This window comes from Pomacea canaliculata, linkage group LG10, assembly GCF_003073045.1.
Source record: "Pomacea canaliculata isolate SZHN2017 linkage group LG10, ASM307304v1, whole genome shotgun sequence".
In the NCBI taxonomy this organism is placed as follows: domain Eukaryota; kingdom Metazoa; phylum Mollusca; class Gastropoda; order Architaenioglossa; family Ampullariidae; genus Pomacea; species Pomacea canaliculata.
Window position 1 is genome coordinate 17,421,976 of NC_037599.1, and position 18,770 is coordinate 17,440,745.

General features: G+C 37.2%; 1 protein-coding gene across 1 annotated transcript; it reads left to right on the forward strand.

Moving 5' to 3' along the window:
- The first annotated feature begins 150 nt into the window (after window positions 1-150).
- On the forward strand, window positions 151-18,683 carry LOC112573411 (telomerase protein component 1-like). The gene is made up of 22 exons (XM_025253756.1): window positions 151-292; window positions 1,174-1,301; window positions 1,840-1,908; window positions 2,355-2,464; window positions 2,777-2,910; window positions 4,358-4,488; window positions 4,805-4,897; window positions 5,290-5,442; window positions 5,939-6,081; window positions 6,287-6,398; window positions 6,560-6,667; window positions 7,180-7,353; window positions 9,244-9,431; window positions 9,872-10,041; window positions 10,348-10,522; window positions 10,920-11,169; window positions 12,835-12,953; window positions 13,145-13,277; window positions 13,619-13,735; window positions 14,009-14,152; window positions 14,483-14,563; window positions 14,892-18,683. Exons 2-22 carry the CDS (start codon window positions 1,179-1,181, stop codon window positions 15,732-15,734), a joined length of 3,570 nt encoding a protein of 1,189 aa, XP_025109541.1. The 5' UTR covers window positions 151-292; window positions 1,174-1,178; the 3' UTR covers window positions 15,735-18,683.
- The last annotated feature ends 87 nt before the right edge of the window (window positions 18,684-18,770 follow it).

Below are 18,770 nucleotides of genomic sequence, written 5' to 3' on the forward strand. Positions count from 1 at the left end.
CGCAAAAAAAGTCTTAATGGGCTGAGGGAGAGAGTCGACTGGGCTGCCAATTCTCATAAAGGAAGGTGCAAAGAATAGGAGAGACCATGGACACCGGTGGTGACGGCGAAATAGTTGCGGGAGGATAACTGCATCGGCTAGGACCGATGACAAGGTTCTCTCCCATACGCAGAACTCTTCGTGGTCGAGGTCATTTTTATCAGTATCGGTGTTTTCATCGACGTTGAATGATTAAGCTTTTGTTAATTATTGTTGCGGAAGTATGTGAATAACGACGTCCTTTGGAAGTTAGGTGAGAGTTAAATATCTGCATGCCTGAGATTGCAGCTGAGGTAGAACGCTTTGTCGTCTGCTAGATCCTAGTAATTGTTAAGCTGGGCGTGCGGTTGCTGGTACAAACACACCGAAAAATCAACCAGGCTTATTAAAGCCTATACACCTACTAATGTTCCTTCGCTTCGTGATTGTTGAAAATAACCATTTAAAAGCTGTCACCACAAGTTGTCAGAGTGCTTTTACTAATTAATTGTAGTTTCAAATTAGATTGTATTATTGCAACCAGAATAAGCAGTTCAGAAAGATGAAAGAACTATTAGGAGGCTAATTACGAGCGGCAAAGGCGTGTGATAATGGCATCGTTTATTTATTTTATTAAAATAAGTGATACATTTTGGTGTTTCTTCTTGGTTATTTTAGATCTGTTATTGAATTCATTAATTAATTGCATATGATGATATGTATAAAGCAACCCCAGTTATAGTAATACTTTTGCAGATACAGAGCATTATGTTGTGTTGACGTTCTCAGATATATTATTAACTGTTAAGAATAACTTTTCTTGATTGTATGTCTTTTTGATGAGACTAATTTTGCCGTTTATTTTTTTGTAAGCTGACAAGACAGATTACTATATGCTGAGAAAAGCACATTTGTTGTGGACATTTCTTCTTTGGAGATCCAGATTTCTATTGTGTGCTTTGCACTAGCATTAATTTTCTCTCTCTCTTTTTTATTTTTTTTTGGTTGACTTTTGTTTATGCTGAAAATTGCATTGGCTTAAATTTCCATTTATACCACTTTCATATCATTCACTCAAACTAGTATAAGATAAGTTCATTGAAATTAAAGCAGCACATATGTGCATGTAAATTTATTAATATATTCATGCTGCAGACGACATGGCATGTGCTGTGGCGGTGGACTCACCTGTCCGTGCACCTAGAGACAAAGTCAATGTCAAACTATTTATCACTTCATACACAGATGAATTCTTTGCAGAGAGAGACATGCTAAGAAAGGATGTGAGTATTATTTTTTTTAACTTAGTTGTAACCTTATTTTATGGAGCAATTTTTGTTTGTGAATAATGTCTTTATTCATTGTAAAATGGGCCAGGTTTGATGCTACAAACCATTTTATTAATGTTCATGCTTAATCCTAATTCTATTCTTCATTTATAATAGATTATTAATCATACCAGTAAAAGTATGACTTTTTAAAAAAAACAATCTTTTAAATAATGGTAATCTATCAAACATATATTGTATGTTATTCCACATATCCATTTTATTAAATAGTATATCTTAGTTTTATTACTGTTTGCATTTTTTGTCAAAAGACACTGTTAAAATGTTTCCTTCAAAATATAAATATTTGTTTTTGCTGTTGATACTGTCTATTTTAAAATAAAAGTTGAGCTTTCATTCTTCATATGTATAGTTGAAAAACTGTGTCTACCTAGCAGACAAGCAAGAAACTTTAAACTTTAAAATTATAAAGTTAAAACAAGTTTCCATATGTCTGAAACCAAAAGCAATCATCATAAAATAATGTTTGCAGGTTCTTACAGAGCTGCGTGCATGGTGTGAGAAGAAAAGGTTAAATCTGCAGGAAAATTTTATTAAATGGGTAAGTGCAACAGATAGAAAATTTGTATTTGCTCCCTGATGTAGAAATAACCATGTCAGTCAAAAACAATGTTCAGTATTTTGTCTGCTATTAATGTTATTGTAATCAAGTACTTTGTGTGTTTAATGTCTGTGTTAGTAATGAGCAAAAAACTAAATTGTAGAGATTTAAGCAAATGTAACATGAAATTATTTAAAGTATTGAGAATGGAACAGCTTTAACTTATTTATTACTGTCTGTATATCATCCCACTTCTTGGACAGTCAGAAAAAAATTTAAACAAAATTTTCTTATAAAAAAGTAATGTAATTAACACAATTTTGTATAGATTTAAAAATTGTGTGTACATGTATTTATTGTTATGCATAAAATTGTTCTGTTCGTAATGTATATGTAATGAGACATGCATGTAGTAAAATGCTTTTAATGGGGCTGGGGGTGCTTAGGGAGGCAGACACCCTGACAAGCGGGATGTAGCAGAATTAGAAAAGATGCAGACGAGCATTGAGAACTGCTACTACAGTGATATAATGCCCATCTTCATCAACATCACAAGGTCAGGCTTAGCTTACCGCTAATTTTGCCTGACATTTCCAGTGAGAATTTTTGTTATCGTGTTTCTTCCAAGGAATTTTCTTCAAAGCATTTTTAAGGGTTCCTGATAAAGTTGTTTTGTGTATCATTAAACTGAAATTCACCTTTAAACTTTGCTGATCCAGAGAGTTTTCAAGAAATAATTCTTAGTTTTTGGAAAATGAAATATAGAGCTTGTGATTTATGATGAAAAGAAACTAAAATATATGAATTTCAGTATAATTTAGTTTACAGCATGTGCTAATTTTGGGGGTTGGGTGCGTGTTGAATGAAGTGAGTCATTAGGTTGGGTTCCAATGTGGGGAGAGTATGCTGATGAAGTTATAGAAGACTACCTTGAGGCTTATGGACTTCTGGTTGAAGATCTGGAGCTGTTAAAAAGTGCTTACAGGGATGACAATAGGAACTGTAAGTAAAGATCATATATTTGCCTGACATTTTGAATGCTTACGCATCTGTTTTTGTTGCTAAATTATGTCACATATAAATAGCTCTCTGATTAATTTTGTGCCTGTGTTTTCGGTCCTCCTTATCTACATTGATAAATTCTATAAATATAGTAAAACCTCCTCATTAAGACTGCTTTTAGATATAACCCAACATATTTTCACGGATATATTTCACTATATAACTGTCATCCTTATTATGACTACATGGCCAGTGCATCTTAACAACCGATAATTTGTTCTTTATTATGACCTTTTTTGCAGAATTCATATTCCGAAAACATTTGCATACCAAAAACACATTAAGTGCATTTTAAAATAGAGTGCACTTCTGGTCATCCATTTGCCCTATATTATGACTTTCCACAGAAATAATTTAAAATAAGTGAAGTACATTTTGAAGAAGGATGCTTGTTCATTGGGTCACCAGTCATTTCAACCCAGAACCATATTGGTCACCCACCTGAGTCAAATTCACCCATACCATGCAAGACTACATCAACCCAGGCCCAAAAGACAAACCAATCACCTATGACAAAAGTAGCTATAAAAGTTAAATGTTACCTACAGAGCCATTCGTTGTTTAAACAAGTTCAGCTAACATCTTACAAAACAGAAGTGGTTACTTGGTTACTTGGCAATAAACATTCAAACAAATCTTACAGTGATGCATAAATTGATTTTCTCTTTAATCAATTTTTTTAAGCATTTGTTTTTATTTATTCTTTAGTTTAGAGGTTCATATTAAATATGTAGACATTGGGATAATATTAAACAGGTGTTGCTGCTCAGGATTTCATTTATCCTGGGCCTGGGTTGATTCATATTTTGGTGTGGGATAATGTTGTACAAGAGACAGCATGGTCATGGCAGAGCTTATTCGACTTGGGCATGAGGTTGATATGGCTGGGACAATGTGGTTTTGGGTTGAAATGACTGGCCCCTGTTCATGGTTTTCTTTTTGTTTATCAGTTCACATGTCTTGATCAATTGCTCTTACCTGAAGAGTTAGTTCCCCTATAAATCTTCCCTCAAGTGCAACAAAATAAGCAAGCATGACTGAGCAAAAGCAATAAAGGAAAGTACTATAATATGGTTTCAAGAGCATTTTTTCAACATTTAAATAGATGAACTTAATTTGTAGGTGTTTGAAGTCATAGTCTGAGGAATAAAAACAGACTGGTCAATTTCTATACTAAAACCCCTCTCAGTGAATTTTATCAAGTCTTAAAAGGGAGGTTTTATGGTACTTTCAGCTTAAAGATTATAATAAATACTAAAAAATCCTGAAAATCCTTGACAGAATAATAAAAAAAGGATAGATGTGTGTCAACATATTCAGAGCAGTTGTTTTATTGGGTTTTATTTGCAAATGAATTTTCTTTGAGAGAAGAGTTTTCATGTTACAGCCATATTCCTTATACGGGATGATTCTTTCCTGGAACAAGTGCCTGAGCAGGAAAGGTCATGTTTCGTCCAAAAGACTTCAGCTTCCCAGAAAATCTGTGGCCCCAATGATATAATTTCTCAAAAATTCCCTGTAAGTTTTGTTATTCCCTATTTGTACATTCATCAATTTTTAGAGTAGATCTTTGTTTTTAAATAGGTTATTTGACATGAGATTTTTGTATCTCTTTTTCATGATCTATTGGAAACAAAATATCTGTTGAATGTCAGAATGAGAGCATGCTTTTGATAAATGAATGCTTAATGTGTGTATTAATAACTGGGCATCCTGATAGGTAATAAAGGGATTCAGCTTGTGTCTACTTAATTCATTCAGTTATTGTGTTTGAACATTGAAAGCAACATTGAAAGACATTTTTTTTTTCACCTTAAATCTGATCGCTCACCAGAGCTCTCGCATCATTGCCTACGGTTGTGAATACAGAGGTGTTGATCACAAACGAAGACCTTTGTTAAAGTTTAGTGATGATCTGAAGCAGAGGGTGAGATTTCTTTACTAGTATTGATTTATTTAGTACTCTTCTGGTTTGTTAATGAATGCCTATGTGCGTTTTCTTCAGTTCGCACTCTTATGTATATATGTTCTTTTTTCTCCTTTTTTTGTTTTTTGTCCTCTGTTTAATATCGTGACATTGATTTGGTTTTCTCAGTTTACTTTGCAGATGTCTTTGTTAACATTATTTAAACTATTCGTGATAATTAGTCTTTTTTCAGTTATATGTTTAACATCAATAGTATGGAAATTATTTATGAATTTTTAGTGACACAGTAACAGTGAGTAATAGAGTTCTACCTATTTACTGCAAAGAATTGTTGAGAAATTTTCCTAAATTTCTTTGATTGGTCTCTTATTTATTTCCTTTTGATCATATAGGTAAGAGAGTTTTTACAACAGAGAGTCCGTTGTGAATCCTGTGGGGAAGAAAGCATGCTGGAACACCCGGATTGTTTTGCCTTGTCTGCACACCACAGCTTTCTTATTCACAAAGCCCACAGTGTTCAAGGAAGGGAAGCCATGGTTCAGAAGGTTTGTCTTGTTTGTTAACTTGTCTATTACAATTTATGGAAGAAGTAGTGTATTGTGTCATCACACATTCCAAAAACTTAGCAGTAATTTTTTTTTAACAAAGGATCAAATAGCATTTCTCCAGAACATTATCTTCTGTTACAATCTTTTGTTATTCATTTTATTTTGTTTTTTTATAAATGCCTCCTAACTGCTGTAGATTTGCTAGCTGGATATTGTTAGCTCTGTCAGAATGTTCTTTTTCATTTAGTTTGCCCAATGTTTTGTCAATAATTTGCTCAATTTTTTGGGGGGTGGGGGTAGGGGGATACAGCTATATTAGAGGCTCTTAAAAGAGTAATAAAATAAGGGTAAAAACGAATTTTTTTCAGTCTGTTAAAGCACTGGACTTTCTAACTAAAGTGTTGAACAGCTGTTAATTCCCACCCATTTTCCAGAATTGTTTATGAAAATGTTAATTTGTGTTAATACTAACACTTTGTGTGTTAAATTGCAGATACTAGAGTACATAAGTCAGGAGGACCGAGACGTACCCTTGTTGCTACTGGGTAGCCCTGGATGTGGCAAATCATGTATACTTTGTCAAGCTGTCATGGCAACATTGGCAAAAGTTGATGAAGGGCGTTTAGTGGTGCCTGGGTAAGTAGAAATCCACTCATCGCGCTCTTTAAAATTTCTTTTTTTAAACTCGTTTTTTTCCATGTGGTATATTGCTTTTGACTGTTTTCCTTTTTGTTATTACAGGTTGGGATAAACCTTTTCTTGATAACGTTAAAATGTCAGAAATACATCACAGTGTTTTCAGTGATTGTTCTTATCATTGCATTTTTTTTTTCTGTCTTAGGGGAGGTAACAGAAAATGGCATGTCTTTTATCATTTTGTTGGTGCAATACCTGGCTCAGCATCTTTAGAGTGTATGCTCAAACGACTGCTCCGGGATATGGACATGGCAAAGGTGAGCTGCACTACATCACACCAGTGATATCACAGATGTAGTAGATACTTTTCTTCTTCAGCATCACATATGCATTTTTATTGCATGAAGGTATTTGTTTAGTTCTTTTTGTTTTTAATCCCACCCTTAAATATTCTTCACCAGCATTTCATTTGTTACAGAATTCCAACATGCCGAAGGATCTAGACTCAGCATCCATGATGTGCTGTAGTATATTGTCAAACCCTAACACCAAACCACTCATAATTTTTATTGATGCTCTAAACCAGGTTAGTCCTCTTTTTTTTAAAGAATTGTTTCGCTTGTAACATGGTAAGTAAGCATGAAAATCTGACAACAAAATTATTGAGGTATTCCATGAACCTCTGAAAGTTGTTTTAATGTTAAGGTCATCTACAGACTAAATGTCAAACAACCTCAGGGCCTTCTCTATCAGATCAGGTATGGGCTTTATTTCCTCAAAATTCAGAAATTATATCATGCCATGCTACAAGTATGCAAAGTTTGTGATTGTTGCAGTTACTAAAAGAATAAAAAAGCTTATATATGCTTATAAATTTGAAAAGAATTTTTATTTAAACCTTATGAGAAATTGAGGCAGAGTGGGTACATTTTGGGGTCAGTCACTTGCAAGATATGATTGTGTTTTAAAGATTTCAGTGTGTGTGTGTGTGTGGGAAGAGGGGTGGTGCATGGGAGCATGTAGATGAGCTTCATGCTTTTTCGTGACCATTTTCATCTTTAAGTGTAGGGTTTAAACACTTTTTGATGTTGTCTGCAGTTCACGGAAGAAAATACAGCTCGTGTCATCAGCTGGTTGCCTCGCAAGCTTGCTCCACATGTTCGGTGCATACTGACAATGATAAATGACACAGATGTGCACCGTGCATTAGTTGCTAGAGAAACCAAGCCTATCGAGTTGATCATCTCTCCGTTGGATTTGGACTCACGCAAGGTGAGGGGTGGTGTTTTTATGGTGATATATTCAAGTCTAGGGAATATATTTTCACTGTGGTATTTTGAAGAGAGTCTGCTAGGTTTTTAGGGCATTTTCAAGACCAATATAATATTTCAGAGGTTCCTTTGCAAAACAAAACAGTGTTATTTGTCGGATTGCTTGTAGCAAAACTCTGTAAAACCTGGTTATGCCTTGTACTCTAAAGATAGGCAACTTTTTCCAACAGGAACAGGACAAAATAAATTTCTTCTTTTTACTGTACCAGATGACTATATGAAGTTCATCCTACCTGCTAACACAAGTACAGGTGTCTGCTCTTGGTTGGTCAAAGATGACCAGTGAACAGGGAGCACACAAACTGAACTGACTCACAACTCATCCTGCCTGGTGTAGCCAGTGAGTTCACCTCTCCAGTTTTTTGCCAGGCAACTACCGTGTCGGTCATGTTTCTTTGCATTGTGTCATGGAGAAACCTTGCATTGCTTGTGGTGTCCAATATGCATACTTGCTGTCATGTTCTGTCAACTCATCAAAGGATCTTTGCCACTATTGGTCCAAGGACAGATGAGTACTTACTGTCAGGTATTAAACATGTCGGGAAGAGGTGCTTTGCCCTGTTAAGACACGTTCTTTAGCTTCAGAGGATAAAGGTAAGGATAGACAGTGAGAAACCCTTCATTTCTTACTGGCAAATAACAGCACAATTACACACTTCGACACCACTTCACTCAACTGAAGGACCAGACATAATGGTACAGCATCTTGAACTTTCCTAAATTTTTTTTTTTTTTCAGCTCCTTCCTCCCCATGTTTGTTGGGGCTTGGCACTGAGGGTAATGGGGTGGCTTTGGGTACAAATGTTTGACTGTTAGACGGGTAGGCTTTTTTTGCACTCTTTTTGGTTTTCTTGGGTTTTTTTCTGTGCAGCCTATTAGTCATTTTCCATCTCCCCCTCACTCCGATTAGGTTGGTGAGTCTGTACATTCGTTAACACAAGTGTGACACTCATCACTGGCTTCCAGCTCACATATGACAGCCTTGACTTTGTCTGGTTCAAACTCAAATGGGCGTAGCACAGGAGAGCGGATTTTCAGCAAGCAGTCAATATTCATTTTTGTACTTTACGAACGGAGGATTTCCCATCTGTTACCATGGCTGTTTCCACAGTCTTGATCATTGTCACTGATAAGAACAGAATAATATTCAGTGACTAGGCACCAGGTGATCTTTACCATTGGCCTCCTTTTTTGATAATTATGTATCTAGATGTGAAACTTGCCACTTTGTCTACTTGAATTCCTAAAAAAGTTCATCTTAGGTGTTGTGGGTTCCAGAAGAAGAATTACACAAGCTTTGCCCATGCTTTTCCTTTTACTCAAAAAGACTAGGATATGGATGTTTTCTTATCTAAATCCATGCATGGTCGACCTGCTCCAAGACAGCTGACACTTTGATGTGTCACCTTGCCCATGCCTGTTCTACCTCCCTACTATGGGTATCTTCACAGTCATGGTAACAAAGTGGAGAGATAAAGTCACTGGCTATAGGTAGAGGGATGAAGGTGAATTGTTTGAGTTCGTGTGCTCCCTTCTCATTGGTCAACTTTGACCAACCAGGAGCAAATGACTGGAATTGTGGTAGAAAGTAGGATGAACTCCACTGGTAAGTACTGAAAAGAAATTTTACCACCAAAATTAATATTTTTCTTTGCCTTCCCATTTAATTAAACAAGCTATGATTGCAGGTGAGTGTGCAAGAGATCTCCTATGGCAAGGGAGAGAGGTGTGCAAAATTAACATATGCTAAATGGTGTGTAACAATCTGTCATGTATCTTAGAGTGCCTTGCTTCTTTGCATGAATTCTTTTGCAGTTTCTTTCTTTTCTAGAAAATAGTGCAAGACATGCTGGACAAATATGGTAAAAGATTCTCAGAAGAACAGATGGCAAAGCTGCTAGCCAAAGAATCATCGGATAACCCTTTGTGGCTGTGTGTGGCCTGTGAGGAGATACGACACTTGGATGAAAGTGTTCACATTGATGAAAAGATTGCTGAACTGCCAGAAGGACTCCTGAGGTAAATGTTATTCAAGCATGAAGAGTAGCAAGCAAACAGGCCTATGTAGAAGCCTGCCTAGAGGGGCTAAGCAAGAAACTTTGCTACTAACATTGTCAGAAAATTGGAAAACTAATATTAGAAGGATATCTGAAGAAGTGCTGAGAACAACCACATTGACAGTGTTACTGACCTTGATATAACCAGTCAAGCTGGAAGGGAAGAATGTCCTGGCATGTTCTTAGCACACTGCTGCATTTATTCTTATAGGTGCCTCTTTACACCTGTCACATGCTGCCGAATACATGCATGAAGAATAAAACACATGTTGAAGATTGTGTACTGCCAGCTATGGTTTTACACAGGCATACACAATCTTACACTTTTTCTTTCCAATTTATTTTAACCTCAGCACCAGTGACGTGCAGGCATTAAAGAATTTGTTGTTGCTAATATTGCAGCATACTTGACAGGCTTCTGTGTCAGTTAGAAAAAGAAACTGGTGGCGAACTGCTTGTAGCAACATTGTGCCTCCTTGAGGCATCATCATCAGGCCTCCTGGAGTCAGAGCTGCGAGAACTTCTGGCTGATGAGAGTGTCCTTAGACCACCATCACCATATGAAGAAAAAGGTTCCTTGTCAAAATATTAATTTTACCTTCTTGAAGAACACAAGTCATAGAAATGGTTGGTGTTAGGTGGAATATTTAAATAATACTCTTTGTAGTATCAGTATTTGCTTTTTCACTGTTTAAAGTCCAAAGCAGATTGTCTTTTAAAACAGCTAAAGTTTAGAAAAAGTTGTAACTGTTGCAGTTAATTAAAATCATAGCTGAGTCTCATGAAGATTTTTTTTTAAAAATTTCAAATAAGAAAGTGAGAATGGGACTTCATTCGAATTTATGTTCTCATGAGTCATGCTACTTTTTTATGTCCAGAGGAGAAAGAGACACAAGAGAAAGAAGTAAAAAAGAAGAAGCACGATTTACTGTCAGAACAGAAGTGGCAGTGGATTTTTACGCGACTACAACCCTTCCTGCGACCATATGGCGACAGCAAAGACGGCAGGCTTGACTTTTATCACAGGGCTCTCAGCAAAGCTGTAAGGAAGAGGTTAGAAAGAAAATGTTTATATCTTTGTGGGATGATTATGTCGTCTGTTCATTTCCATCTTTTTAGCCCCCAGTCCAACACCCTCCACTAATTAGTAAACAGTGTATATAATTGGAAGGGCTGTAGTAGTAATAGCTGCTGCTTTTGGCTTCATAATATGCAGTCAGTGACTGCTATTCAGCCATCCTGCTACCAGTTCTAAATGCAAAGCCCTTTTCCTTTAAATATTAATAGAGTATTCCTCCCACCACAGGCAGTTCATGGCAACAGATAATGACAGAGTGAAAGGTAGTCTTCTACGGGGAGAAAAAGCTGTTTGTTTACTTTTTTAACGTATGTTCGTGCATGTTCATGCATGGATATCTGTGTATATATGTTCATGGTATTGTTGATGCAGATATTTCACCGCAGAAGCATGTGAAAATGAAAAGAGCGAGCGGACAATGGCCTACATCTGGTGGCACCGCATGCTAGCAGAATACTTCCAGAACTCTGACAACTTAGAGAGGCGGGCAGAAGAGTGGCCTCACCAGTTGTTGTGTCTTGATGACATTTTCCACCTGTCTGCTGCCCTGTCTCAGTGGTCAGTGTTTGACAGGCTGTACCATGAAGAGTACAGCTCTCAACTGCTAGCTTACTGGCGTAAGGTAAGCTACTTTTGTCTCTCTTCAGTATTTTGTCTTTTTTCTTTTCACTGTCCTACTGTTGCTTTATCATCTTTTGTTGGCTCATCTTGTGCCCACACTGATATAGGAGTGCAAGTATTAGCAACCAACAGTTTCTGTGTGTTTAGTCTCAATAGCCATAAAACAGGTATTTTATGTTTAGTGGCATCACATTACAGTGTTCATCTCAAACCATTACAACAGCTTACTAAAGCAATGCCAGTTACAAAAATAAATGAGAAGTAGTCATGAATTATCTCCAGTTTTCAGCCCACAAAGCATAATCGCTGTTGAGAGGTTTTTGCAAACAATGCAGGCCTCCCCTTCGCTACATGTGTCTGCTCCTGACATTGGGGATTGTAATGTAGCATTATCAGATATTTATGTCCACCATCAGCTTCAGTTCTGACTCTACTTTTCAGGTTCATTTGAGTGATCTATTACACACACTGCCCTTTTGGCACTTTTGGGCCTGATCTTGGTGGCGTAACATCCCACAAGATCAAGGACATATGGGTTGTGTGCTTACTTCTCCAGATTTCTATTCTCCTATGGTCATGTCATCTTGCAATGTCAAAGAAAAAAAACAAAATTTTTATTATAAGTTCTCTTTCTTTGAGAGTTACCAGATGACATGATGCTGAGGCCCTTCCAACTACCCCACAGTCTGATTAGGTTGAGTGTTGGTTAAAAAAACCCCAAAAAAACACTGCTATACTGGCAGTGCTGTCACCTATCTGAAAATTGTTGCTCACTAGACCAGTGGTGTGCCCGGATAACACCAGGCAAGTACTAACTTTCAGGAAGTCCACTTTCATTTACTAAAAAAACAAATGTGCCCTTTTTCTCCTGTAGTCATCTAGTAAATCTTGAAGAAACAAAACAATTTATAATAAAAATTTCATTTTTTTTGCAATACTGAAGAAGATATTTTGAGTCTTGGATGAGTTTTTTTCAGTGGTCTAAACTCTTGGTGTGAACATTACTTTTGCTTAGCAGCTTATGAGATTTTTGTTTTCTCTTTTTTGGGCATAGAAGTAAGAGTGATAAAGAGAATGTGGAACTAGTTTGATCATAGTTTCAGTGTTTTGCTTTTAGCTATTTCTCTTCAGTACAGTTATGAAAGACCTTTCAGCACCTGCACTTCAAGATTCTTAGCATTATATATGCTTAGTATAACAGGCAATATTTGTGAAGGTAGACTTAGTCCAGTAACTGACAATGATAGTGGGGAGAAGTGAGTGGGAGGGAAAATAGAGCACACAGAAACAGATAGTGTATAAACACAATTGTAATTCATATTAAAAGTATTTGCGTTAATCAGTATTGTCAAGTTTCAGTCTTTGGTTTAAAGGTTACGCCAACATATTTAGGCAAACTTTGTCGTAATGTTAAAAACCTGTGTGCAAATAGTGCTGACAGAACTAGTACTCAATGCAAATTCAGTTGTTTTTTTTTTAAAAGTCCAATTTAGTCCCTTTGTGTTCCCAGTAGCTGTTAATCGCGACCTTTACCCTTGGGATTGGCAGCCATATTCTTGTGGACTAATGTGCTAAATCTTGGCTCTCAAAGCATTCAGTGGAATGGGAGAAAGTGCTGGCTATGCATGATAATGATGTTACTGGAAAACGTTTTGGCCTGATGCAGGTTGGTCCTATTGATGAGATGATTGAAAGCTATGAAACAGCCCTTTCCCAGTTTGAGGAGGATGATTCCGTGAATGAAGAAGCTGTGTCTCTTCGCTATGAGAAAGTGTGTCGTGTTGTGTAAGTGATGGTTTAATTCTCTGGATCTTTGACAGAACTTTTTTAACCTGTTTAGTTTTCTTTTCTCTGAGAAGTTGAAACACATTAGAAATGAATGCTTGTTGGTGGTTAAGTGAAATTTTGTTTAGTTTGTAGTTGCATTGAATCTTTTAGCAGCATACATATGTAATATCTCAACTTGATGCTGTCAGAATCCAGGCTGGCAAGCACTATGAAGCCCTGGAGTTGCTGAAGACAGCCATGAAGATAGAGGAGAAGGAGCTGGGGGCCAGACCACATCGCATGGTGGAACTGTATGCTCTCATGTCTGAGATATATGATGAGGTAACATTGCATTAATGCTGAAAGTTTTATTCTTACCGCTTGTTGAGATAGCTCATAGTTTACAATTTATTTTAATACTTAAGAGGCCACAACACATTTTTAAAACACTACTTTTCTTTCTTTATATATTTTTTTTTAGTTCGAGTTATTTTGTGGTTTTATTGTTTTATTATCCAAAAGTCATATTTTTAAACTGATTTAACAGAGAAATAATTCATGTAGTGAGAAAAATTGGATTATTTTGAAAAATTATTATATTTTCATATTACATACTATTTTTATAGTGCGACCTTTTATTTTAGTCTGAAAATCTTATCATGTTTGTGTTTCTACTTCAATAGAAACTGAAGCTGAATGACTTTGTATCACCCAGTCAGTTACCAGACTTACGAAAAACCATATATTATGGTCGCAAATCTATTGCCATTCGGAAAACTCTTCCAGGAAACTACCATAGGGTGAAAATTTTTTATTCTGTTTTACTAAAGTTGCTATATTGCTATCATTTCAGCTACCTGCTTATAAAGGTACATAATCCAGGCTTTGATAATGGATGTGACAACACAATTTGCACAGAGTCTGGAGACTTATCATATTTAACAAGCATTGAAAGTAAATACTGTCATAAAGTATGAAGTATTTGAAGATGAGGTGATGTTCGACTGTTTAAAAAAGTCAAGTATTTTATTTTACAAGGGATGCTTCTGTTTACATAATTACTCTTTCTGCAGTTCAAGCTGGCTATGAGCTTAATGAAGCTAGCTTTCAACATGGAAAGTTGGGAAGCCTGTGGAGGTGGCCCTGAGCTTACAGGAGAAGCAGCCATAGTGGAGGGGAACAAGTACATTGACAGGGCCTTGAAAATTTTTATGGAGGTCAGTGCTGGCACACATATGAAAATCATACAGCAGTGCTAAATATGCTTGGATGAAGGGAGGTCATTATTGATCTGTATTGCTCTAAAATGGCTTTATGCATTGCTTTGAAAAATATAATTTATACCTTTCATTTATTTACCTGATTGTGATATTTGTCACAATCATATTTCCATCATGATAACATAATTATTAAGAGAAAACTCATTCTTAAAATGCAGAGTGGTAACCTCTTCCACAAAAAAGGAAAAAAGAAAGTGTTCACATGCTTAAGGAATAGTATAGGTGCATTGTAGCTTCTACGAGTTTATTGTTCTATATTTGGTGCAGTTAAATGACATGGGTCACTATGCTGAAGCCCTCATGACAAAGGGTGTCCTGGCGCCCAGGGGCAGCATGGAGCAGCTGAAGGTACTATGTAGTCAATGTACATGTCCATAGGTGTGCTCACATGACTACTTGCCGCTATTTGTATCCATGTTTCTGTTCACTCATTTATGCTTTACTACATTGCATTACAACATTTTGTGTGTGCGTGAGTGTGTGTGTGTGTGCCTGTTTTTAAATTTGTAACCCTGTTTACCATGTAAACAGGAGCAATAATTCAGTGCACCTAGACATTTTAGGTATTACAGTTCCTTTTCCTGTAATATACAAGGATTGTAACGTGAGAGAATCAATACCTTTTCTTGTCCTCACTGATCTTAAAATGAAGTTCTGACCTCTGGTTTATCCTCAGCTGTATAACCAAGCCATGGAGCTGTGCATGCAAATGTATGGTGAGTATCACATTCTCACCTCCCGCCTGTACATCAACATCGGCATTGTGTACGAAGATAATAATGACTACCGCAAGGCATATGCCTACTTCAAACGGTGGGCGCGTGTTTCTGAGGAGATCCTTGGGCCAGAACATCCCAAAACTCAGCGGGCTAAGGGAGTGCTGCGTGAATCTCGCTATCGTCGTATTGCCCAAGACCTAGGTGAATGGGATGCCTATGAAGATGACATTGATGACAACAATGAGGATGACAATGATGGCGAGGATGGAGAGGATCAAGAGAATCCAGACATCGAACACAACTACGATGATGTAGTCAATGTGGTCAATGTCCAGATGCTGACATCACAGGATGAGGCACAGCTAGTCTCCAACGTGTTAGGGGAGAACACCCAGGCTGGGCCACACACCTTACTTCATGTTCTGGGTGCTGTCGTCCCCAACAGCACCAGCACCGAAGTTGCATCATCTGATGTTTCTGGTGCAGACAATGGTGGGGAGATCATGAACGGGTACTTTGAGGAGGGAGCCAACCAAGAAGAGGAGGATTCCTCAACCTACGATGAGCACACTGACAGTGAGAACTTTTATGACGACAACTTTGAAGACTATGATGAGCACTACATTCTGAACTCAGAGAATGGACCTGCAATAGATGAGTTCAATGTCAATCTTGATGATGAGGACGATGACTATGAGATAAATGAGTTGGCAACATTGATGCTAGAGGATTTTGATAACCGCTTTGCATCAGATAGCCATGAGGAGGAGGGGCCTGATGAAAGCATGACGTCCACATGAAAGGATAGATTGTTGAAGGTTCTATTCAATTCTGGATGGAAAGGAAAGGTGTATGTGATGAAATACCTCTTGGTGCCCTGGCAAAGGGGTAACAGGAAACCACAAGTGCAAAATCTGATGATATTTGGCTGGTTCAAAGCATCACATCTTCAGGAATTTTTTTAAAGTGGCATTTAAAGAGAGGATCTCAGTGAATGGCCCGTCTAAGTGCTCACATGTGTGTTCAAGAGCTTAACAGTAACAGAAGCATGCTGAGACCTTCTGTTAAAGACACTTTGCTTTTTCTTTTTTATTTTATTTTTTTATCAAAAGAACCAACCTTGTGTGAGCGAAGTGATAATTTATCACAGGAAAGATAGGGGTTGTGGATTGATGTGAAGTGGTGTGACCCTAAGAGGTTTTAAGCTTAGAATCTTAATAACAATACTTATGCATAGTACTGTTTAATTACAAGGTGTAAGTAGTATTCTCCACTACATTCTAGCAATTTGCACGTCAGTAACTGCATGTGTGAGAGCTGAGCATGTAAGGGAGACTGTGACTGTTGTTGCTGCACAAAACCAAAAGAAAGCTTGCAATAAATTTTCTTGATTTGCATTTCTGTCACTTTTCAGAAACATATTTTTACACAGTCAAGTTCTCCAGCTGTTAATTTTTTTTTTGGAAGTGTGCCATGTGTTATTTTACCTGGATTTCTGTTGTGTTTTTCACTCTTATCTGCATAAACTGTTCAAAAGTACCTACTGTGAAAAGTTGCAGCTAAAGAAGAGTTATGAATATGTGTGTGGAAATTGATGTTTTTATGTGTTAATATTTACTTACATTATTGATGAAGTAAAAAATCCCTTTATTTATAAATTCCAATCATCCATTGCAGTCAATCATAATTTTATTTCTCATATATTAAATTACATATCGTGCATGTTTGTTTAAAATGTCAATTACTGGTTGCTTGGGTCAAAGATATGTTGGGATTCTGGAAACAACAAAGGTGTCTTTGAACTATTGACCATTATTTACTGACATCAGAATTCATTGTATTTAGCTTCACAAAAATTATTTTAACAAACAGAGCACATGCTTTGACGGCAAGGTTATATTAATACATCTAGTTGAAATTTCTCAATACGCAAAACTAGTTTTTGAAAACTTCCAGAATCTTGTTTTGGATCTACATTATCTGAACCACCAGGGATGATATTCATGCAATTAAGCTATTGAGTAGGCAGCTAGCTGATTAAGTTTAACCAACAGGCAAACCCAACTGCCAATATATGACCTACTGAATAGGTGAACCAATCCACTTGATGAGAATTTCCTGGAAAAGTATGTGAATGCTCGTGTTGTTCACTAAACTATGAGGTAAGAAGATTACACTTAAAAATTAAAACATTTAACGAAAAAGACATCAAGAACGCTGCCAATAAGCTGTGAAAAGTCAAATTTATCTACTGATCAGATATTCTTAGAGCAAATATTAGACAACAAAATGTTTGATTTTCATTTGGAAACCAGAAGTTTTTTTTAGGGCTTCTGCTATTATCAGATTTTCTTTTTTGTAATTAGGTAGGCCTATCCTTGGGCCATTGAATAGGTGATAGCTACTGCAGGTACACATTTATCCAGGGTAGGGCAGGCTATCAGACTTGGTAAAGGAGCTTCATGAATCCTGTTTGCATAAAGATTAGTAGCAGCTGCTTATTTTGTGTTGGTTGTATTCTTGCCTCTTTCTGCCATCCTAAGCTTTGGCATGCAGTTTTAGAAGAGATGGCATTTTACAGACAAAGTTACTAGCAGTAGTTTGTCTACAAAATTTAAATCAGAAGTTTATACAGTTTTATCCCAGCACAAAAAAGATAAACAAAACACAAACTGGCAGTGGGGTAAACATTTGTTTGGAGTCAGGTACTTCATACGGTGGACTACTCACCAGAGGAACACTACATAAGAAAATCTTGTTAGATTCTTGGATGCTTCTCCCCATGTTTTTTCTTGCACTCATTTAAGAGTGTCTTTAATTGACAGATATTTAGAGATGTGTGACTAAGGAAAATCACAGTAACAATGGTATACACAATATTAGACTGCCGGTGTTCGGGGGGTATTTTTGGAGGCGAGCTTACGCATCCTGCCTACAGACAGAACACTTGAACTCCCTCCACACCCCCGCCAATTTTTGAAAAGAAAAATGAGAACAATCTTAATAGCAAAAGTACTGCTTATTATTTCACCAGATTTTTTAAAATGTGCTGGCATAGTGTGTTGTAACATGATTCTTTGACATATTTACTATAATGTTAGCGGGACTTTTTTTTAATTTTCGGAGGGGAGAAGGTAGTGGTAGGAATAGAGAGCTGTGATCTCGTCAGACAGCGACAGTCTCACGTCTTCTCCCGATGTGACATCAGACGGCATTTTGCAGGGAGCGCAGTATTGGACTCTGGCGGTTGGTGCCTGTCGCAAGGGATTGTGGATGGAAGAGGCAACAGCTCTGAAACCTAGTGTGTTTAGGAACATTTGACTGGCGCTGGGAAACTCGGTTGTGCAAGTACTTTCTCGTCTGCTCCAAGACTGGCAACCTATAAACCATTGTTGGCAAGCAAGAAAGAGTGACGGGTAAAATGGAGAAACAGCCATGCTTAGAAAAATACGTTGCTGTGCAACAAAAACGCCACAGGACCTGAATCCTCACATGACTTAGTCTGCAGACGAAGCCTAGACTTGCCTGCAGCTGCCGCAGTGAAGTGTCGGTGTTGTCGTGGTCACTCCGCTGCTGCAACTGCACACAGTGCGGAACCGGCGAAGTGTAAGAGTGTGTGCAATGCTTGGAAAGACTTTTTCATTTGTTTTATACTCCGTAAATTATGTGTGAAGTACCGCGATGGAGGTTAACGAACGCTAAAATGATGTGGGCATTTGCGCAAAAAAAAAAAAAAAAAAAAAAAAAAATCCATGCGAATAAATCGCTCGGAAGCGAAACTATGATTTTTTTCTTTCATTCTGTGTGAGCGTGTAGACATAAAACAGAATACACGC